Source organism: Colossoma macropomum, unplaced genomic scaffold (assembly GCF_904425465.1).
Source record: "Colossoma macropomum unplaced genomic scaffold, Colossoma_macropomum, whole genome shotgun sequence".
NCBI lineage: Eukaryota > Metazoa > Chordata > Actinopteri > Characiformes > Serrasalmidae > Colossoma > Colossoma macropomum.
In genome coordinates this window covers 5,796,234-5,819,841 of record NW_023494793.1, presented here as the reverse complement: position 1 = coordinate 5,819,841, position 23,608 = coordinate 5,796,234, and the positions used below count along the sequence as shown (strand labels likewise).

Sequence of the window (23,608 nt, the reverse complement as noted above, 5' to 3'; positions counted from 1 at the left end):
TTCTCTGCGGTGTGCAGTAGTGCTGGCGCCCCGACAGGGACCAAACCCTCCCCTCCCCTCGAGAAGCTGCGCACCCCCAACATGTTCCTTTGAGACAGAATCAACACCAACTTTTTGCTCCGCTCACAAATGCAAGAATTTGTTGCTGCTGTTGCCAGGTTGGACGCAGAGGCATAGCCAAGGGGTGGTCAGGTCAGGTCAGGTCAGGCCAGTGCCACCCTAGCGGCCTAGTGCACAATTTCTATTTGCTGAGTTTAACATATTGGACAAACATAAAATATTAAATGTGTACAGGCTTTTATGTATTTTTATTTGATGTTTTTTGTTTGTTTTTTTTTAGAATTTGTTAAATTCAGAAAATAAATAGTAATTGTACACTAAAACTTACTTTTGTGTTATTATTTATGGTAGGCAAGATTGCTAACTGCTAGGTTAGCTGCACGGCTGATTGCTGCTGCAGCTGCCAGTCACACCACTGCCTCCACCCACTACCTTCACAACTGAGTGGTCAGCGTCTTCTTGTAAGCATATAATTATCTGGCACAATGTATAGTTGGCGAGTTAGCTCTCTTTCTAAATGCACCAAGATAAAGACAGAGAATTGTTTCTGTTGCTGGTTGTTCCCGGTCCGGCTTTGGTCACAGCATGCAAAACCTTTCTATATTATTTGGTATTATTAACATATTTTGAGTTGTGCACTACAGTTTCACATTCATTTGAATACATTATTGCTAACTTTCTGTAAAGCTTGTCCAACCTCGCAAATGAATTCGCTTGTGGGCGGAGCATGAAGTGGTCAGTTGACCGACTGTACTGCTAAGGTGTTTGTGGCTGGCTGTTACTTTAACGAAGCATGTGTGAGGTGCACTTTTTCTCAAAGGAATGGTGGGCAAACACAAAATAACATTATTTTCATCCCTAGCGAGTAGAACTGCATTACCAGAGTTTGTTATTTTAAGTGTCTGTTCATTTTAGAGCCTTTTTTTAGGACTACATTGTAAATTAAGTGTTTTTAAGCAGGTTTGATTTGGCTTCAGGTCCCTTGGTGACGTAACCATGCCCGAAAGGTGATAGATTACATCAGAGACTGGTAAATTAAAAACTCATCTTTTCTCTTTATCATTCATTTAATAGACTGTGTACGTGATATAGTGACAGCTAAACAGCTAAATGGCTAAGATCTGTCGTTTTTGCCCATCTGTAATCCAGCTGTATGTGAATGTTTTTTTTTTCAGGGGGTCAGTAATGAATAGATTGTAAAAGTAGACATGAAAACTGTTTAGAAGAGCATTTCTAGTAGCAAGAAGCACCTTTTATGTATTTTCAATCTTTCTCGATTGCATCGTAGCATCTGTGTTTAAAAAAAACAAACAAACACCTTTTAATGAAGGGCAGGGGAACGTACCTTAGCAAAGCAGAAGCATTTCTTTCACCTAAATTGGACCAAAATGTAGCCAGAGCTGTTATGTGGAGTGGATTTCCCCTGATTGTGTACACCGTGTGGTTTGTATATTTCCATTACCCCCCCCCACACGTACTGTATGGTGGGCCTGCTGGGACAGAAAGGACTTTGAGGGTTGGATGTGCAGTGGTGACGTTGGGATGCTGTGAGAAAAGAAACTTTTTATGCCGCCCAGCCCTGAACTGTCCCTTACGGGTCTCCCATTAGGTTCCCGTGGAAAAAGCGGGGGGCTCTCCGAGACGAAGCGCCACACACACAGTGCGGCCCCAGGGGCCCGGAAGCCCCGCCCCACGACGGCCCCAAACCATCCCTAAGAAACAAGGATTGCTCTCCAGAGGAAAGAAACTGTTGAAAAGGTTCGGTGCTGTGAAATAGGGTTCAGTGCTCCGCCTCCTTCCATTCCGGTTAACGGTGTATAGACTGTAGACCCAGTCTGGCAAAGCGAGGGGACAAAATCAAAGAAACACCCTCCCATCTTTCTTCCATTTCTGTTAACCTCTTGAACCCTAGGCTTATTTAGACTCCTTATTATTCCATGAAGTCTATACGTTTTTCAGCAAATATGAACGTTCTGTGTTGTGGGCCCCAGATTTGGGTCCAGTGAGGGGGACCAACATTGAAAGGCTGTAGTCTACATACAGTACTATCGCCACATAAGGTGCAGATTTCATGTGTAAGTCTAGGTAAGTAAAGTACGAGTTACCATATTCACGTTTCAATAGTAAAACACAAAATCAAGCAGCATTATAAACAGGAGTGACATGTGGATGTAGTGTAGATAGATTAACTTTACATGATAATTATGCCATGAAGCTGTTATACTGCATTAAATTGAAGCTCACAACTTGGAATTTCCCACCTCCAACTAAGAAAAATAAAAGAAAACGCTCCCTCAGCTGTGAATTCCTGCTCGGAAAGTGCTCCAACCTCAGCGTATGAAGTCAAAGCAACATGGCTGCTTACATCGTCAATGGTAATAAAGAACCACTTCTGCTGCTTTAAATAATATTCGTTTTAGATCACTCAACATGTGACCACAGTAGTAGGTTCAAATATAACATTGACCATAAAGTTCAGTTTGAGAAGGTAAATACATCATGACTGTGTAAGTTATCACTCATGTCACTAACGTTAGCTGGCTAGCTTGTTGCTAACAGCAGGTTGAAAATGACACAATTCCAAGCTTCGTTTCCCACTTCCGAGCAAAGCTGAATACAGCATTATGCCACCTGGTGCACTAAGTGCTGCTGCACACCGACAGAGACTTTTATTTGGCACAGCTCAGTAGGCAGTGCCTTTTCATTTTAGCTTGTAATGAAAATGCAGCATGACTGGTGTGGGAAGTTTAAAGGTGCAGTGTGTAAGATTGGGGGAACTATTAGCACAAATGGAACATATTATATAAAACCGTGTTTTCATTACTGTACAACCACCTGTAAATCACCTATTAGTACGAATCATTATGTTTTCGTTAGCTTAGAATGATCCTCTTCCAACAAAAGCTGCCGTGTTTCTACAGTAGCCCAGAATGGACAAACTAAACACCGGCTCTGAAGTGGCTGCCGGTAATGGCTAATTATGTGTTGTGAGAATTTTGACAAATGGAGGATCATGTTGTTTAGCACAAGAAGAAGCAAGGAATGGTGAATCCTTGAAGTGAAAACATGATGGCAACCAGAGGTTCTACTACACACTTGGAAAGGGAGGGGTGAGGGAGGGGTATTCAGTTGGTTGCAAACTGCAGCCTCACTGCTAGATGCCATTAAATCTCACACACTGCACCTTTAATGGAAAATATTATCAATAATATAAGCCATGTACGTTTTTTCAACAACCAGAAAACTGTAAAAAAGTTGGAGGGACATGTTGCCCTTGGTCCCCCTCTCTTAATTTGCACCAGTGGTGGGCCCACATGCAGACCCTTAGGGTTTAAGGGGTTAATTTAAGGTTCATTTTTGGCATTGAAATGGAAAAGAAGAAAAGGAAAATGGTGGAAACTGGGGTTTTCATGACCACAGGCCAAACTAGTCGATTCTTATACCTCGTTTTCTGTTTGCGTGTCCTCTACCGCAAACACAGAGACGCTACAAAACGCTACAGAACCTCTCAGTCTTGAATGTACAGTCATGAGTATGGAGTTGGGAGAGACTTTTCTCTGGGATTGTGAGCTCTGGCTTTGATCACATGATCTTTATTATGCAGTATGACGATAGCAGTAACGAATCTCAAAACATTTTCTATGATCAGAACCTAAAAAACGCTTTTAGCACATTACACGGCATCCAAAGGCCTCAAGATGGGAGAACGCTACAACTTGATATTAGCACAAGTTATTACGGGTTTAGCACAAGTAACAGGTGGGTTTTGGAAGCACTGTGGATAGAATATGTATGGATTTCCCTACACGGAGGGAAAAAAATGAAATACTAATGCACCCTGCCACTTTTGACTAGTTTCCCAGTTTTGGGTGGTCATGAAATTCCTAGTGGGGCTCAGCCCCCTCATATTTGCCTTATAAAATGCACAGTGGTTTGTGTGGCGGCCAGTCGGGCGGGTGAAATTTGTCTCGTTTGTACTGTGTGCGTTCGTGTCAATGCTTTCTGTTCATGCAAACATACTAAAAAAACTGTTTCAGTGTTGTGCTGCTTACTGCAAAAACCTCACAAAGAGTCGAAGGCTGGAGGTTTGGAGGGGAAAGGGGTGGGATTCATGCCTCTAATATGTAAATCAGACCAAACTATTGATTTCCAAGCCAATCAGGGGGGGATAATTTGAATCTTTCGCAGTTGTAATTTTTCTCCAAAATGTAATGCTAGCATTAGCATCAAGCTTTTTTTCTGTAGAACTGATGTGACGTTCTGTGCTGATGAACGACTAAGTCATTTCTGTTGACTTTCCCAGAAGACATTAGAGTTGTGAATGTAAGGCCCAGAGGCATTTCCAACCTCTCAGAGCTACCATGTCAGGATGGGATAACTAGGTACTCGTGCTTGTACTGTATTTCCTCCTTCTCTCTCTCTCTCTCTCTCTCTCTCTCTCTCTCTCTCTCTCTCTCTCTTTCTCTCTCTCTCTCTCGCTCTCTCTCTCTTCTAAAAGAATAATTCCCACTCTCTTTTTCTCTTCCTCATTCCATCGTTTCATTTTGCACTTTGTCTGAACGAAGATTCTAACATAAGTGTTTGGAGTGAGACTGCCAAAAAAAAAAGGAATGTATGAAACATTCTGTATATCTTGTACAATTTTCAGCCAAAATAATAGTCATCAATATAGTTTATTTTATATATATATATATATATATATATATATATATATATATATATATGTGTGTATAATTTTTTTTTTCAGAGTCAGGAAATCATACGTTCTCAAGCATTGCTTCTACATGTTGTTTGAGTGACTTGCTCTTTTTGTACTTTGTCCATTTGTACATTCTTTTTAAATGTTTATACTTGCTTTTCAGACTGCCTTTTTTGTACATTCAACTTTATAATCTGACAGTGCAAGCTTTCCTCACGGTGTCTTCGAAAACCATAACGTTTTAAAGTCTGCAAACTGTGTGCTAGCTTTATGGAAAAAGAAATAAGCCTATATTGGTGATTATATAATATTGTGTGGGTGTGCATGTGCAAATTTTTTTAAAAATCGAAATAAATTTGATATTTTGTACACACTGATGGTGTGCTCTTGGTTTGTTCCGAGTGTGCCGAACTGAGCGTTGTTGTTCCCTTGTTCCACCACTAGAGGGCACCAAGCGCCTGAGGTGAGCGACTGTCAACGTGCCTCAAACGCAAAAGTCCTAAAATGTAGATTTTCCCCAAAACATATCTTCAAATTATATGTTCAGAAATACATTTTAAGGGGTTAAAATGTACATTAAAGTGTAAACAACAGGAGTAGCGTTAGTCAGTGCATTGCATCCTCGCTTCTCTCTTTTTTCTACATTTTTTTAAAAACTTCACTCAGATTTTTAAAAATGAGGTTCGCTCAGATGACTTTGGATCAAAGTCCTGTAGATCAGTCACTCAGTGACGTTGTATTTTCACGACGTAAATGAAATGCATTGATAGATGTACACGACCAACTGCAGCCCAACCGGCCTTTTTTTCCCCACCCGTTTTGCGACAAGACCCGCCCGCCGGTGCTCTAATTGGCTTGGTTATTATAGGACGTATAGGATGTTTATTATAGGATGTTTTAGGCTTAAACACCGAATTATCTAAATTTCTGCTTAAATGAATAAATAAAGTCATTCAGAGTGGTTTGTTGTGAAATGCTCCCTTCTAGAGAAACCTAACAAGTCAGAATTATTCACAGTGGTGGTGATAGGAACCAGACGTCCACCTCTAAAATCTCCCTCACATGAAATGGTTGTGAACATATGGACAGGCTGCCTGATGTCTGAGACATTGCTACATTGTTTTATGATAGTTTTGTGAAAAGTCTTGGCCAAAAACATATTTCTTTTAATCTATTCATGGAGGAGGGATACATAAAGGGCGTTATGAGGCAATACATATACATATATATATATATATATATTTTTTTTTTTCAGTTTTACCAGTATTTTACCATCATCATCATTGCATATAAAAGCTCCAAAGACACATGTAGGTTCATTGGTGGTTTTGGATAGTAAATAAAATGGCTATATTTGTGACCCTGGTTCCTAACACCACCCCTGTGAAGTAACCTCAGTCTGTGAGTTTCTCTACAAATGAACCATTTCACATCAAACCACTGAATGACTTTGTTTACATCTCAACCACTGAACTATGCAGATATTTTGAAAAATCGGTGGAGTTCCCCTTTATGCAGGTTTATTTTTGCCTTCAAAGTGCCTTGATAACTATCATATGTAATACGTTAGAGACTATGTATGTTAAATATTCATTGTTGTGCACATTTCTCTGTTCTCCTATTCTGTTTTGAATGCACTTAATTTAAGCAGGAGAGTATTTAAATTACAGCTGGCTTAGTTTTAGCAGTCATAAACAGGCAAAATATGACGGCTGACATTTATGTGCCCTTCTGTATAATGCACTATTCTCCACTGTACGGAACGTCATTTTGTTTGTTTGTTTATGTGTTTGTTTGTTTCAGTATCGACAACAAAATGAAAAAAAATATAAAAACTATTAAACTACTATAAAAAAAGCAGTAATAATGTTTATATTTTCTCTATTTTATTGACAAAAATCTCTTAGATGGGTTCAAAACAATGCGAAGTCGCTGTTCTGCCTAAATTAAGTCGTATTTTACTATTAAAATGACGTTTATTTACAGATTCATTTCACTCGTCCAGCACAACCGTGCCGCCCGTTTTGCGAAAAGTCCCGCCCTCCTGCGCTAGGATTGGCTGAGAGCTAGTGGGCGGACCCTCGCGAGTATGATCTACTAGTCTATCGCAGGGAGTTTGTCGGAATACGGGTGGAAGCGGGATCTAGTTGGCCAATCGTAGCGCAAGAGGGTGGGTTTTGACGGAATACGGGTGGGGAAAAATAACGGTCACATCCCACTCACAGCAAAGCGCGAGCCAGTTTGTCAGTTAACTTTAACGATAACGCTCTTCGCTTCTAGCTAACCGAGTTTTTTGTAGGTTTTTGTGAACACGATGGATTAAAACTACCAGGATAAAGTGGAAAACGGAGCGTAGAAGTGTTACAGGGCGGCTGTGTTTTGTTTAGTTATTAGTGTGATGATTAACAACGTTTTAATCGCACACAGTAAAGTTTTGTGTGAGCAGGTTTAGCCTATAAGTTACCGTTAACGCTCAATGGCTCGCGCATGGTCGATGCTCGCTGCATAGCAACACATTTTTCCCATTAAAAACCTTTCTTTTTTTAACACCATGGACTTTTTATACAGAGTTTTAAACTTATCCTCTCTTGTGAGTGTCCTCCAGGTAAGGTCTTCATCTGTACTTCTCCTCAGGTAACGCCAGACTGTTCTTCAGGTCAATATGTTAACATACAGTCAAGGTTTGAGAGAAAAAATGCTGTGTTGTTTTAGGAGTTTGGTGTTTTATATTCGCAGGTTCTCGGTGACAGTGTCGTACCGTCCAAGCATCCAGGTAACACACGAACAATAAATGACCTTTTTTGTCAGTTTGTATGGGTCTAAATTTCGATAAAGGTACACTTTGTAAAAAAAACTGGTTCCTCAAGTAAAGAGAAAGGTTCTATTTAGAACCATTTCATGCTTACATAGTTCTTTGCATGGTGAAATTGTCTTCAGATTGTTGGAGAATGTGTTGTAGAAGAACCTTTTTGAAAACGGTTCTATATAGCAGCAAAAAAGGGTTCTTTTCTTGTTGCAAGTTTAACATCATAACAATAGCAGAACGCTTTTTGGTGCTATGTAGAACCATTTTCAAAAAGGTCCTAAATAGAGCCATATGCCACAGATTCTCCATCAATCTGAAGAACCATTTCACCATGGAAAGAAGCCTTCAATCATGCAAGGTTTCTGTATAGAACCTTTGTGAAAATGGTTCTGTGTAGCACCAAAAGGGTTCTTCTATTGTTAAAAGCTTGACATCGTAACCATATCAGAACCCTTTATTGTGATATGTAGAACCATTTTCAAAAAGGGTCTATATAGAACCATACACAACACAATCTCCACCAGTCTGAAGAACCATTTCATCATGCAAAGAAGCTTTTTTTTAATCATAAAAAGTTTCTATGTAGGACCTTTTTGAAAATGGTTCTGTATAGCAGCAAAAAGGGTTATTCTCTCATTACAAGTTTAACATCATACCAATAGCAAAGCCCTTTTTGGTGCTACGTAGATCCATTTTCAATAAGGTCCTATGTAGAACCATATGCAACATATTCTTCATCAATCATCACCCATTTAAGCATGAAATGGTTCTGTATAAAACTCGTATTTCTAAATAGAGCATTCCTTTTCCTAAAGAGCCCTGAAGAACCATCTTTTTATAGAGTGTAGCTAACAATAAAATGCTTACTTGACTTAAAAAAGCATGTTACCTTAATCTGTAACAGAAATGTGATTAATTGAGATTGAACTATTGAAGTGTAACGTGTAGAAAGCCTGTATGTTCTACAGAGAGGGAACAAAAATGCAAGAAAAATGCAAAAAAGGCTGTTGACAGTTATTCCTTTTCTAAATAATGGGAAAGAAGGGATTTGAAAGAAGTGATTCTGCACCTAAGACTGTCATGACCTTATCATTTCTGTATATTTGCTGTAGTTTCTGCTGTAATGTTATGTTATTGTAATGCAATGGTATGGAAAGCAGAGCATAATTTCTGAATATAGCGTTGGCTTTTCCTTTTCATGTTTCTCAAACCCTAAAACTTGTCATATACAGACTTCCAGGGATATAACCGTTCTCAAAATTCATAATTCGGTTTAATACGATACGGTACTGTCTTGATTCAACACAGAAAAAATAATAAAATATGCTTTATAGTGCCCGATCTAATGCGCTAGCCCCACACCGATATGTTAGCTCTGAGCTAACGCACTTGCCATGTGCTAATAAGCTAGCCATGATACAACAATACCATCCCACACAATACAATACATCACGATAGGTCACAATAATTTACGGTGTGGTACGTTATGATACAATATGACACATTACAATACTGTACTTAAGCAGTAGAACAAGAAACAGAGCGTGTTATCACGAATGACACTCAAGTGTTTTGATATTATTCAGCGGCTCTGCAAAGTAAATAAAAAGTAAAACAAGACGCCACAAGTATTATTTAAAATGCTTTAAAATCAGCAAATCCTTCACCCAAAAAGTAGCATCCTTCTGCGCTGTAAAGTTGGTTTTATATTTAATGTTTTCTGCACATTCTTTCCTCAAACAACAAGAGATTATAAAACCTGCATTTTCTCGCTCTTAAAAGAGAGAGGGAACAAACAAATATATAAATGATTTTCAAAAATGGCTGTTAAATTACATTGAACATAAGAAAATGCAGATTATCGAGGTGTTGGTCTTTAGGGAACCATCTAAAGAGTGCATAACATAAAATAAGGCAAACTCGCATCAAATCACTTGAACAAAAGAGACCAGCTTCCTTTAAACCAGCTACAAATCACATTCTTTACTACAGGTGATTTATTGTGATTTTGCCTGCTTTTAGCTAAACTCATGGGGCATAAAACCTAAAAAGACGTCCACGCAAGGTACTGTACACACTTAAAACAGATTTTTAAGGGTTCTTTAGTAAAGAAAATGTTTCTATGTAGAACCACGAACACTCAAAGAACCCTTTGCATGATTGAATGGTTCTTTGCATCATGAAAGGGTTCTTCAGATTGATTGTAGATGATTCTATATAGACCTTTTTAGAAAAGAATTCTATATAGCACCAAAAAGTGTTCTTCTATTGTTACAAGCTAGAGCTCATACAAATAGAAGAACCTTTTTGGTGCTGTATACAACCCTTTTTTAAAAAGGTTCTATGTAGAACCATCTACAGCACATTCTCCATCAATCTGAAGAACCATTTCACCATGCAAAGAACCACTAAATCATGAAAAAAAATTTTTTTGAGTGTTTATAGTTCTAACCATTTTCTTTACTAAAGAACCCTTAAAGATCTTTTCTATGAGTGTAGGTGATCTCTTAATGACTAAAGTGCCAGTGATCTGTTTCCGAACCATTATAATCAGTGAAATTTATTGATGTTTTTGAAATATATTTAGGTTGTAGTTTGTTCTCCTGTGAGTGAAAAAGTGTAGGTTTGACCATTTTTGGTTGTTTAATTCATGAGGAATTGAGCAGAGAACATCCAGAAAACCAACTTCACCGCACTATCCATAACTTTTTAGTTAAAGTGCGTTTTATATTATATTCTGGGCTCCTTTGCTTTACTATTTTATTTATTTTGCAGAACTGTTGTATGAAAGCAGTAGAACACTTGAGATTGTGTGTTATCACAAATAACACGGCTGTGGTTTGATCATTTTTGGATGTGCATTTCATGGAAACTCGTGGAGAGAATATTGAATTTTTGCATATGTGCTTAAGTAGAACATGCACCCCTGCAGACTTAATATGCAGACTTAGTCTAAAACCTAGTAGACTACTTCAGTTTCTTAGTGCGTAGTCCAGCTTAATCACTAGTGAGTTATCAGATCTCTCTCTCTCTCTCTCTCTATATATATATATATACACACAAACCTGCAAATATAAAGTAATTTCTATTTGTTATTTCAAAATCTATGCTGTACTAAATCCAGTTAAACAATCTTAAATAAGCTCACTTTGTAATGAAACATATAGTGAGTCAGTGTGTTTTAAGTACTAATGATATCCACAGTATGCTCAGAAAAGCATATCGAGACATAATTTATCACAATAACATTAGAATATCGTCATGTTGCCCATCCCGAAAGCTCTGAGCCGGGTCATTTTCCTGCTTTTGAAGGTGTAATTCTTTCCCACTGTAAGAACATTTGGAAAGCAGTGGACGTTGTGGTTTTGGTTACTTGGAGTTCGTCGCCTAATCCTGAGGGCAAACAGTGCAGTTCCGTGCTAAATTGTAAATAACCTCCATAATCATATCCTCATTGAAATAAACAACCAAACCAGCCTGAATCAGGCCAGAGTAGGTAGAGCCAGAACATTTTCTCGAAACAGCGAGAATTTCCCCAACCTCCCCGGGGAAACACTATCAACAGCCTCTCCCAAACGCCTTACCCGCAGCCATTTTTCAACATGTGCTAAAGAGAACGTTGCAGATTTCCCGTGCTCTTCGCTGCTGTACAGCAATGAGAGATGCTGTCTCGTGCAGATATGCATTCTGGGCTTTTTCTCATTAGAACCACATGTCGAGTGTACATGTGAAGTCACTCTAACAGCATCAGTGCAGGATGCTCTGATGGTTCATGTTAGATATGTGAAATAACTCAGGTACTGAATAAGATCCTGTTATGTATGATCGTGCTTAGACAGTAACGATGCTCTTGTGCTGTCCTCAGGCCTGGATGTGCTGGCCACTGCCTCACACTACTGGCCCCTGGATGCGGTGGACGGACCACGTAGCCTGCGGGATCAGATTGGGAATAGAACAGGTCATGTTAATGGGAGTAATATAAGTATGTGCACCAGTTTTGGCTGAGCCACTTCCTCTGTTCTCTCTCTCTCTCTCTCTTTCTTTTCTCTCTGCCTCTCTTTCACCTATCTCTCTCTCTCTTTTCTCTTTTCCAACCCCCCTTTCTCTTCCCACTACTTTCTTTTTTTCCCTTATTATTTTTACAGCTTTGTTTAAATATGAACTCTTCTCTTTAGGTTCACTTGTCGCTTTTCCTCCTCCTTTCATCCTCTCCCTCTTTTTTCTCTGCCTCTCTATCTTTTCTCTGTCTCTCTTGTTCCTTTTTCTCTTCTTCTCCTTTCTCTCTCATTTCTGTCTCTCCTCTTTATATCACTTCTTCTCTTTTCTTTCTCTCCCTCATTTCTTTCTGTCCTTCTGTATTCTTTCTCTCCCCTTCGCTCTCTCTTTCTCTCTCTCTCTCTCTCTCTCTCTCTCTCTCTCTCCCTCTCCAGCTGTTGAGCATTTTTCTGCAGTCACGTCTTGCTGTGCTTATGCAGCTGTCCTCACTGCTTTCACTCGTTTGAGTTCAAGTTCAAAATGATGAACAGATATTATTTATGCTGTATTACCTCAGTGATCTGATGAAGATACTAAATTGCTTAGGGAGTGTTGAATGTGAAGACATTTATGTCAGCGATTCTCCACAAAACAGATGTATGGTTCTTGTTTTGTGTGTGTGTGTGTGTGTGTGTGTGTGTGTATTAGGTTTCCACAGAAGTTGTGCAGATTTGCAACGCTTGTCAGGCAGCTGTTTAAATGAGCTCAATAGACTCTATTCTGAATCTGCACTCACTAATGTAGAAGCCCCAGATTCTTTCAAGTGATTCATAGGAGAGACAGTTGTATCCTCTAATGGGGATGTAATTCTGTGTGTTTGTATAAAACGTGCTGTTTTCCCTTCACCCTGTAATTAGGAACAGTGAGATAGACTTTGATCGTCATGTCTTCTAGTTCCAGTATTTAGTTTGCACATCTGTGACTGCTGTAGTATTTTCCCATGTGCAACACCTAGCCATTTTGTGTGTGTGTGTAGTCCAGAGAAATTAACTATACTGTAAGTAGATGCATACACAGGTAGGTGGGTGGGGAGGTAGGTAGGTAGGTTAAAATTAAGCTACTGTTCAAATTACATTTGAATTGGTATATATTAGAAAATAGCTATACATGAAAGCACTTTTGGAGCTGAATTAGTTCTACCAAAGCAGTGCAGATTCATACTGGATTAAAATCAGTCCACAATTATTGCTGTCAGACTGTAAAGACTACACACACTGCAGATTCATATTTGATTAAAATCACTCCACAATTATTACTGTCAGACTGTAAAAACTACACACACTGCAGATTCATACTGGATTAAAATCACTCCACAATTATTACTGTCAGACTGTAAAAACTACACACACTGCAGATTCATACTGGATTAAAATCACTCCACAATTATTATTGTCAGACTGTATGTGACGTGTCAACAGAATTCAGACGCTCGCAGATGAAAACTAAAAACAGTGTTTTATTATCAGGTGACAAAAACATGGTCGAAAAACAAGCATGGGTCTTAATCAAAAGGCAGCAGAAGATCACCGAAGTGATCATAACTCAGGGCAGACAAAAACCGAGGGGAAAGTCGAAATCGTAGTCAGAAGGCAGGCAAAAAGGTCAAAACTCAAATCCAAAACACAATCAGCAGAGGTACCAAAAGGAGTAGGCAAAAATCAAGGTCAGTATAACAAACGTGGGTCAAAACAAGCACTAATAGACAGATCAGAAAAACACTCAGTAAGTTCCAAAGAAGCAATACCTCGCAAAGACCCTAACTAAAGCCCTGGGCTGATACACTATTCTCAGAGAGTCATATGACTCAAAACACAGGTGTTCATAGTTAATATTCGGGTGATTGAGAACACTGACAGGTGCGTGAACGATTGTCATGAGTCATGTGATCACCCAAGGGATTATGGGCAACGGAGTCCTCTCTGGACTCCGAGTCCGAGAGAAGTTGCTCATCCACGTGATTTCCCATGTCCTTCTGGGAAACGTAGCCCGAATCCGCCAGAGGCGTGACACTGTAAATACTACACATTGCAGATTCATACTGGATTAAAATCACTCCACAATTATTACTCTCAGACTATAAAACTACACACACTGCAGATTCATACTGGATTAAAATCACTCCACAATTGTTACTGTCAGACTGTAAATACTACACATTGCAGATTCATACTGGATTAAAATTCATCTGTAATCACTTAAACACAGTACCTCTCCAGGTGAAACTGATCCATCTCGAGTAGAGCTTAAAATGCTGCTGTAGGTTTACAGATATGTTCTTAATTTACATGTAATCTAACTTGAAGTAGTCAGCATCATAACTTTTTAAACGTGCGGGTGGAGATATACATATATTTACCATTCCAGATGAGACAATGGACAGAGTAACACTACTTTTAACTAAAGCAATTCTAGAGATGACTAGAAATAACTGTAGACTACTTATATCCAGTGATTGTCCATGCTGCACAGCTTGTACATGCATTGCATTTGTGAGTTTACCATTGATCATGCTTTGGTCACCCTGTTCACCCTGGTCTCCCTCTGCCTGTGTCTCCACCATGTCTCTGTGTTGTGTATGTAGCCATGTGCCTGTGCTATAAATCACTTGTGTTTTTGTCCTCTCTGTTGTGTTTTTTTCTCCACGTTTTTTTTTCTCTCCATCGCAGCACTAAGAATCCACAACCACACTGTCCTGCCTTACCATAACTCTTCCTCTGTGTACACCAATGACTCTGCCTACACTAACATTTCCGTCTCTGTAGGTGAGGATCCAGCACTCCTCCACTCTCCCCTAGACACCAGCACACACACACACTGTGCTCCATAGCCAGTCAGAGAACGTTAATGGAAGGACCTTTTTAAGCGTTTGGCAGCACTCTTTCTACAAAATTCAGTTTTAAACCATTCAACTGTAGTTTAATCCGTCCATGCTGCTCCCATAAATACATTCTTTCTTAGCTACAGTTGCTAGGTTGGGCAAACTTTACAGAATTTTAACTAAAATCCCATTCAGCCTAATGAGAAGCTGTAGCACACAACTCAGTTTTTGTCAAAGTACCGAAATTTATAGTGTGTAATCAGTTTCAAAGTATATTTTACATGATTGTGCAAGATGACAGTGTTAGGATAGATCATGTGTAGTTTTTGTATAACCTATTTGATTGAAAGGCAAAGCAGAAAGCACACTGACTCCAGCAATTTTAAAGTTGCTAGCTGATGTCTCTCCATTACTGACACTGACTTGATCTTTTATAGCTTGAGACAACATATGCTGGGGTATGTGGCAAGTACAAAGTGGTAAATGTTGAAAAATCTTTTAGAGTAATGCTGCAGTAGCAAATCACGTAATCTACAGTGTAGTGATGTTCATGATGATAGCTTGCAGCATTAAAAAAGCTAAACTTTTTACCTTTACTAGTGGGGAAATTGAATCTAATAGCACAGAGCTTGTGAACTGTAGATAAGTTAGACCAATCAGAGGTAACCAAACCTCCATGTGTTGTGACATCACAACCATAACTCACTGGCAGTTTGGCACATTACATTCAGGGGTCAATTGCAATTTAAAGTGCAGTCACAATATTGTAATAAGATATTTTCCCCAAATTGTTCCTGCCAACATGCTGTAAAGATTGTGCAACCTAACAGCAATAGCTATGAAAGAATGCATTTGTAGGTGGAACGCGGGCAGGTCAATTTAGTTAGTGAAATTCAGCTCATAATTCAGCTTAATGCAATCACAAGTCATTCTGTAATACATTTGGAGTAGGTAATAAAAAAAGACAAGATAAACTGAATTTACATTGTGGTTTTTATATCCTGAAGTTGGTTTTCAGTGGGTGTTGAATGTCTTTGAAATCAAAACCTTTAAGTTTATTTAAAGTTTATTTAGTTTATTGTAAATACAGAGGGCTGTAATAGTAATATCTAAGAAGGAAACCTTAATATGATTAATTCAGTGTGATAACATTTTTTAGCAGACATTTTTTAAACATTAGAACTGGGAAAGCTGTAGTTCTTCTTGGATTTACATTGAATCCCTCAGACTGGAGAAAGTTCACTGAAAGAACAATTTAGATATCACCATATTCTGTTGTCCAGCATTTCACACTAGCATGTTATATACTTTATCATACTCTATAGATGGATGTTGAACTCTCCCCCCTTCTTCAATTTTTCTCTCTTTTCCTCATCCTCATTGACGCTCCATCCCTTTCGTCCTTTTGTCTTTTTACTTCTTGCCCCTTCAGTGTGATCTCACCCTTTTGCTCTCTCCCTGCTCCTACACGTGCCACCTACACCAGCCCATTTATCTTCTGTCTTGGTCTATTGCCCTTTTGCATGTTTGTTCTTACTTTTCTTCCTCTCAGCCCATCCATTCATGAGTTGATGCTTGTGTCCTTATGGGTCCCACAGTAATTTGGAACTCCCAGAACTATCTATCCTATGAAAGAAGATGTAGTTGTGGAGTGAATTAGTCTTTGTGCCCACACGGAGATGAGTTAGAAGGTGGAAAACAACTTTGCTATTCACCATTATGAGGCCATACTGGTTCATCGCCCAGTTAATATTTTGGATTTCTCATTTCTTTACTTCAGATTAGTGTTTAAATCTGTTTTCATGGTACAGCATTCTAAGAACATAACCTATCATTTACTAAATGTAATATTTGTTTGTCTTACCCCAAAAGTAGTCAGATATGTTTCGCATGTGATGTTTTGCACAGGAGCTACAAGGCTATTGTAGCTAAAAGCTAAAAGCACACTGACCCAACATTGCAGTGTGAATAGAGGAGAACCCTCTACTAGAGTGCGAATGAGGAGAACACTGTACTGCAGTGTGAATAGAGGAGAACCCTCTACTAGAGTGTGAATGAGGAGAACACTGTACTACAGTGTGAATGGGGAGAACACTCTTCTACAGTGTGATTGGAGCAGAACACTCTTCTACGATGTGAATGGGGATAACTACTACAGTGTGGATGGGGAGGACACTCTTTTACCATGTGAATGGAGGAGAACAGCCTTCTCCAGTGTGAAATGGGGAGAACACTCTACTACAGAGTGAATGGAGGAGAACACTCTTCAACACTGTGAAATGGGGAGAACACTCTTCTACAGTGTGAATACGGAGAACACTCTTCTACAGTGTAAAATGGGGAGAACACTCTTCTACACTGTGAATGGGGAGAACAGTACTGCAGTGTGAACAGGGAGAACACTGTACTACAGTGTGATTAGAGCAGAACACTCTTCTACAGTGTGAATGGGGATAACTACTACAGTGTGGATGGGGAGGACACTCTTTTATGATGTGAATGGAGCAGAACACCCTTCTCCAGTGTGAAATGGAGAGAACACTCTTCTACAGTGTGAAATGGGGAGAAAACTCTACTACAGTGTGAGTGGAGGAGAACACTCTACTACAGTGTGAGTGGAGGAGAACACTCTTCTACAGTGTGAATGGGGAGAACACTTTTCTACAATGTGAGTGGAGGGGAACTCTCTTCTACAGTGTGAAATAGGGAGAACACTACTACTGTGTGAATGGGGAGAACACTACTACTGTGTGAATGGGGAGAACACTACTACAGTGTGAGTGGAGGAGAACACTTCTACAATGCAAATAGGGAAAACACTCTTCTACAGTGTGAAATGGGGAGAACACTACTACAGTGTGAGTGGAGGAGAACACTCTACTACAGTGTGAGTGGAGGAGAACACTTCTACAATGCAAATAGGGAAAACACTCTTCTACAGTGTGAAATGGGGAGAACACTACTACAGTGTGAGTGGAGGAGAACACTCTACTACAGTGTGAGTGGAGGGGAACTCTCTTCTACAGTGTGAATGGGGAGGACACTCTACTACAGTGTGAGTGGAGGAGAACACTCTTCTACAGTGTGAGTGGAAGAGAACACTCTTCTACAGTGTGAATGGAGGAGAACACTCTTCTACAGTGTGAATGGGGAGAACACTTTTCTACAGTGTGAGTGGAGGGGAACACTCTTCTACAGTGTGAATGGGGAGGACACTCTACTACAGTGTGAGTAGAGGAGAACATTCTTCTACAGTGTAAATGGGGAGAACACTGTACTACAGTGTGAATGAGGAGAACACTACTACAGTGTGAGTGGAGGAGAACACTTCTACATTGCAAATAGGGAAAACACTCTTCTACAGTGTGAAATGGGGAGAACACTACTACAGTGTAAATGGGGAGAACACTACTACAGTGTAAATGGGGAGAACACTACTACAATGTAAATGGAGGAGAACATTCTTCTACAGTGTAAATGGGGAGAACACTGTACTACAGTGTGAATGAGGAGAACACTACTACAGTGTGAGTGGAGGAGAACACTTCTACATTGCAAATAGGGAAAACACTCTTCTACAGTGTGAAATGGGGAGAACACTACTACAGTGTAAATGGGGAGAACACTACTACAGTGTAAATGGGGAGAACACTACTACAATGTAAATGGAGGAGAACACTACTACAGTGTAAATGGAGGAGAACACTCTACTACAGTGTGAATGAGGAGAACACTACTACAGTGGGAGTGGAGGAGAACACTTCTACAATGCAAATAGGGAAAACACTCTTCTACAGTGTGAAATGGGGAGAACACTACTACAGTGTAAATGGAGGAGAACACTCTACTACAGTGTGAATGGAGGAGAACACTACTACAGTGTGAAACGGAGAAAACACTCTACTACAGTGTGAATGGAGGAGAACACTACTACAGTGTGAAACGGAGAGAACATTCTACTACAGTGTCAGTGGGAGAGAACATTGTAGAGTCCACTGGCAAATGAATGCCTATGGCACACCAGCTCAGCTTTTGGGATTGTTAATGAACGTCGGGTCATTGTGCTCTGGCCTCAATAAGTAATGAAATCTCATATTCCACCAATTAGCATTGTGCAAACTATATGTCTGTATCATCACACCCCCACCTCAAACTGTGTCAGGTTAAGTAATCTCAGATTGACTTGCTTATGTGGCTACTGACAGTACAGACAAAATTCAGACTTCAATATGGCTGCTACTACTTTGTGCATTTTTTAGAGAACTTTTGTGGATCTTGGCTGATCCACAGCTATTAGGGTAAGAGGAAATTGTGTGAATGTTTCTAAAACATTGGTGGCAACACATTTAGTTACTTGTGATTAGCTATGAAGTCTGGGTTGCACTGGTTTTGTGTAAGTTTGTACCTAAAACTAATGGTCTTTACTTAGCACTCAAATTTTCGTTTTATTAAATTCAAATTTGAATGCACCACAAATCCATAAGTAATGTCTTAACTAGTAAGAACTCATGTACACATCTACAAATGCTAAAACTGCTGCTTTAACCTGTTTTTGTCTTACAAATGAACTGAATCCCTCAAACAGCTTTTTAAAACAATGGTTTTCAACTGGGACAGCAGCAGCATCAGTCTAGTTTCTTTAGTGAGACTAATCTGCTGAGTGTCATTAAATTGAAGCTTTGGCTGTATGCTTAATGTTTGAAGTTGGAAGTTTGAATCAATGTCATGATTACAGCTAAAAATAAAACCACAACACACAGCATTTAGTATTATCAAGTTGAAAAAATGAAGACAGCAAATAACATAGACTGTTCTTGAAAGGTCTTATTTTCATCCTCTATGAAGTTCCTGTTGGTTTCAGCAGCACTTAAAGTCAGTTCTCAGGTGGAGGTATATTTAGTAACTGCTAAGCTCAGCGCGGTGCAAAGCGTTTTGGTTTAGTAATGTGTAAATACTTGTGTTATAAGTAGCATATGTTTGAACTTACACACAGCTGGTGCAACCATCCCCTGGTCAGTCATATGACAAGCAGAGAGCCAGCAAACTGTGACTTGAAACAGAAACCCAGTTATTGCTTCGGTCCATTTAAAGGAAATCTAGATGCTCCACCTGAGCCAGATTCATTTGTGCTAGTGCCATGCATTCGCTGGTGTGAAATGAATCGCCCAAAAATACTCTGAACTGGGTGATGTCATGTTGGCCGTGTTTTGGTGAAGGCAAACAGAGCGGGCCTATTTATTAATTTCATAATCTCATAAAGTCAGAGCTGGACTCATAAATCCAGAACTGGACCAGCTTAGGTGCCAAACGGCACTCTTTCAGCCCAGCTAGAGCTGATTAGCTCCAACCCACCAGCCCCCCCCAAAAAATGAGATGTTTAATGAGAACGATCTCAGAAATTGCCACAAAGCCTTTTTTATACAGTGAGTGTAAGGGGTCCTGGGGTCATTTCCAAGAACACAGAAACACTGGCTTTTCACTGTGCAGTAGATTGCTGAGCTTATTTGCTTTAATGTTAATGTGGCTGCTGGTGTTTTGAGTGTTTTCAGGTGTTATAATGTGGTGGATGTTTGTTCTTGTAGATATCGTAGAGGGAGTGGTGAATAAAGGCATTTATCTCAGCGGAGACAGAGGAGCCACTTTTCTCCATTTCGGTAACTACAGAAACTCCTGCATTAGTGACCCCACGCTGTGTGGACCACAGGGTGAGTACAAAGCACCCACTCTGCCTCTCACTTCCCTTCTTTTTCTCTCTGTCTGTGTTCTGCTTGTTTTTTTGTTACCTCTTTTCCTCTGCCTCAACCTACGTTCACATTGGCAGGCGACAGCAACAAGTGACCATTAAATCCCAATATGAGTACTCGGTTTGTAGTTGCAATTTAGCAACAAGCAACAAATAACAGCTGCACGGCGCCAAACAAAAACTCAAGCTTTACGCAAATTAAGTGTCACATGGTGATGCGACAATTTAAATCAGAGGTCTTTAATTAAAGTTCAGTAAGGTCCAGTCAAAGAAAATTTCCTCAAGCAAAGGTCCGGAACATCGTGATGTCTAACTTGCATTATGATTCAGTGCCACATGTTTGCTGAAGTAGCCTAGTAGGTATATCAACATCTTATGTAGTCAATAACTGAATGTCAAATCAAATAAAGTACAGTTTAGTGATATTTCAGCAATATTTATTGTCAGTTTTCTCTTTCTAGAGCGCACCATGTAAAGTAATCTGGCTCACTTTCTTCTTCAACTGTTTCGCCTCGTTCCTCCCCTGTTTGTGCATCACTCACTCGAGTCTCAGTGCTCATCGTAATGCACAGATCTGATTGGCTGAGTAGCGTCACGTGATTAGTCATTACCTCTCTTTCTTCCTTTCTACATTTTCTCTCTTCTCTATTTCTAGGACTTTTTTCTCTCTTTACCTTCTATTAAATTTCTCTCTTTCTCACTCACTCTTTACCTCTATTTCTCCCCCTCTCTACCTTCTCTTCCCTTTTTTCTGCTTCTCTCTCTTTCTCCTCCCTCTTTCTGTCTCTATTTTATGGTGTATCTCTAGCTCTTATTGTCTCACTCACTCCCTGCCTCTTTCTCTCTTTAACCATTTCTGTTTCTTCTCTCTCACTACCCCTTTTCTCTCTTTTCTTTTTTTCTTTCTCAATTTCTCTCTCAATTTTTCTCTCTGTGTACTTTTGTCTCGCTTTCACTCACTCTTTACCTCTTTCTCCCTCTCTCTACGTCTCTGTCTACCTCCTTTTTCCCTCTTACTTCCCTCTTTCTGCTTCTCTCTCTATTTCTCTTTCGCTCTTCCGCTTATTCTCTCTGTACTTCTCTCTTCTTTCTCTAACTCTATTTCTGCCTTGTCTTTCTCTTATTCTGAATTCTCTATCTCTCTCTACCTGTTTCGCTTCCACTCAGTCTTTATCTCTCTCTCTCTCTCTCTCTCTCTCTCTCTCTCTCTCTCTTTCTCACACACACACACACATACTTTTTTGCTTCTCTCCTTTTGATCTCCTGCTTTTATTTTTCTCTTTTATTCTGTGCCTTAATGACAGATTTCCTGTTTACCCCATCTCTACGGGACATTTTCTATAAAAGATCTGATGCAGAAGTGCATGACCTTCTTTGGGCATCAACAACACAGTTATGGGGCTTGAGTGATTCGAATGATGGGTCATGAATCATTTTCATCTCCATCAAGCCAAAATGGCACAACATGGGCTAATGATACAAAGGCTAGATTTATGACAAATGGAGATTTGTAGCTGTAGAAAGCAGTTGAATTATATCAGAGTGCATCAGGAAAAAGGAGAATATTCCTGTGAAGGCTGATGTCATCTGGCAGCCATCTCACATTATATTAGCATGAATTTCACTCTGCAGAAAAAAATGAGAATGGCGTATTCATTTCCATACAGCAGTTTTGCTTGTGCTGTTTGTGTTGAAAGGTCCTGGGTGTAATAAGCAATGACTTTGTTCAGCATCACACGGGCGTTTGCTCTGTAAAGGGTGCTTGACAGTAGCTGTTGGATTATGAAAAACAGACGTGACTGCCTATATGTCGTAAACATTGTTGCACGTATATTGTCCATGGCTGTGCGAACATTTATTCAGTCCAACATTTTTATTTTTTTATTGATAGCCTCAGGGTGAAAGGCATGTGAACAGCACCATTTCTCTTGGGCACTGACATCAGGCCCAAGAGTGTTCAGTTATCCTTTCCAGACTTTGGTATTTTTACTCAGTCTTCATAACTCAAGTTAATTACACTGTAACTCGAGAATAGCTCATTAATCATCCATTATTTGGCTGTTGTTGCTTGCTGCTGTTTGTCATTGCAGTCCACTGTATGACTGAATTTGTTTACAATGGATTACTGTCTTGTGTAATTGCAATTTAATAGCTAATCAGTTTCAGTTGCCTTGAAATGCATCACGGGAAGCTAAAAAAATAAACTTTAAAATTTAAATCCATTTTTAAATCAGATCTACAGAAGTTGCCCTTACATCAAATGTAGTGTAGTCACACATGTTTGATGTCTGAAGTTTGCTGTTTAGTTTTGCACTGCAGCTTCGAGGCCAGTGTAGCTAGCAAGAGATAAATGCTCCACTAATTAGCACTAAAAATGGACATGTACGTTGCACAGCTAAAAATAGATGTAAGTTCTATCTTGTCTGTACTATCGTCCGTTTCTGTAGATAACACCGTGCCATACAGTGTCAGAAACCATATAAGTGATCTATTGGAGTTTACAAGATTACTTAACAGCTCTTTGTCGGCATGCAGTTTGCACCATGCTAATTGATGGTTATAAGCTTCCATTACTTGTTACCTAAGTTAGCCTTGAAGCTCACGTGCCAGACTAAAGAAGCAAACTTCAGATACCAAATGTGCCTGCTGTTTGTAAAGGCTACACAGGAGTTTCACAGACTGAGGCCGCTGAAGTAAGCTGAACTGAAGATTTCTGAGAGCCTGATGAAACCTGTTTCTCAGAACAGTATTGAAAAAGTGTATTTCTGTGTGGCAGGTGTGACGTTCTCTTTCTTCTGGAAGAATCAGGAGATGGAGTCACGCTTTGCCGTCTTGTCTGGAGGGAAGATCATTTCCAATGGCTTCTCGGTGTACGCGAACCCGGTGGGGGGATACGTGGAGTTCTACACCAGAGGAAACTCCAGACGCTGGAAAGTTCACATTACACCACCAGGTACACACTCACTGAGAGGGAGTGACAGAGTCAATGAGTAAGAGATGGCTGGGCGTGGGTGAGTGAGTGCCTGAATGAGTGAGAGTGAGTGAGTGAATGAGTGAGTCACTGAATGAGCGAGAGTGAGTGAGTGAGAGTTTGAGTGAGTGAGTAAGTGAGTAAGTGAGTGAGGATGCCACTGAGTGAAAGAGAGAGTGAGTGAATCACTGAGTGAGTGAGTGAGGGAGTCACTGAGTGAGTGAGTACAAATGAGTGAGAGTAAGTGAGTCACTTAGTGAATGAGTGTGAGAGTGAATGAGTGAGAGTGAGGGAGTCACTGAATGAGTGAATGAGAGAGTGAATGGTGAATGAAAGAGTGAGTTAGGGAGTCAGTGAGTGAGGTAGAGAGTGAGTGTGAGAGTGAGTCACTTAGTGATTGAGTGTGAGAGTGAGTGAAAACGATTAAGTGAGAGTGAGGGAGTCCTTGAATGAGTGATTGATAGAGTGAATTGCTG

General features: G+C 39.8%; 2 protein-coding genes across 4 annotated transcripts in view; both read left to right on the top strand.

Moving 5' to 3' along the window:
• Positions 1 to 4,708, top strand: part of rimbp2 (RIMS binding protein 2) — a 173,582-nt gene extending 168,874 nt beyond the window's left edge. The window contains exon 27 of the mRNA XM_036578287.1: positions 1,670 to 4,708. Within this exon, the coding sequence (XP_036434180.1) occupies positions 1,670 to 1,837 (168 nt within the window). The 3' untranslated portion in view covers positions 1,838 to 4,708. The remainder of the gene's footprint in view (positions 1 to 1,669) is intronic.
• A 2,240-nt stretch (positions 4,709 to 6,948) lies between these two features.
• Positions 6,949 to 23,608, top strand: part of adgrd1 (adhesion G protein-coupled receptor D1) — a 90,738-nt gene continuing 74,078 nt past the window's right edge. Inside the window, exons 1-6 of one of the 3 annotated variants that reach the window (XM_036578284.1) lie at positions 6,949 to 7,364; positions 7,496 to 7,532; positions 11,431 to 11,547; positions 14,267 to 14,362; positions 20,001 to 20,123; positions 22,938 to 23,114. In XM_036578284.1, coding sequence (XP_036434177.1) covers positions 7,311 to 7,364; positions 7,496 to 7,532; positions 11,431 to 11,547; positions 14,267 to 14,362; positions 20,001 to 20,123; positions 22,938 to 23,114 — 604 coding nt within the window. In that variant the 5' untranslated portion in view covers positions 6,949 to 7,310. The remainder of the gene's footprint in view (positions 7,365 to 7,495; positions 7,533 to 11,430; positions 11,548 to 14,266; positions 14,363 to 20,000; positions 20,124 to 22,937; positions 23,115 to 23,608) is intronic. The other 2 variants (XM_036578286.1, XM_036578285.1) reach the window with 2 other exon arrangements.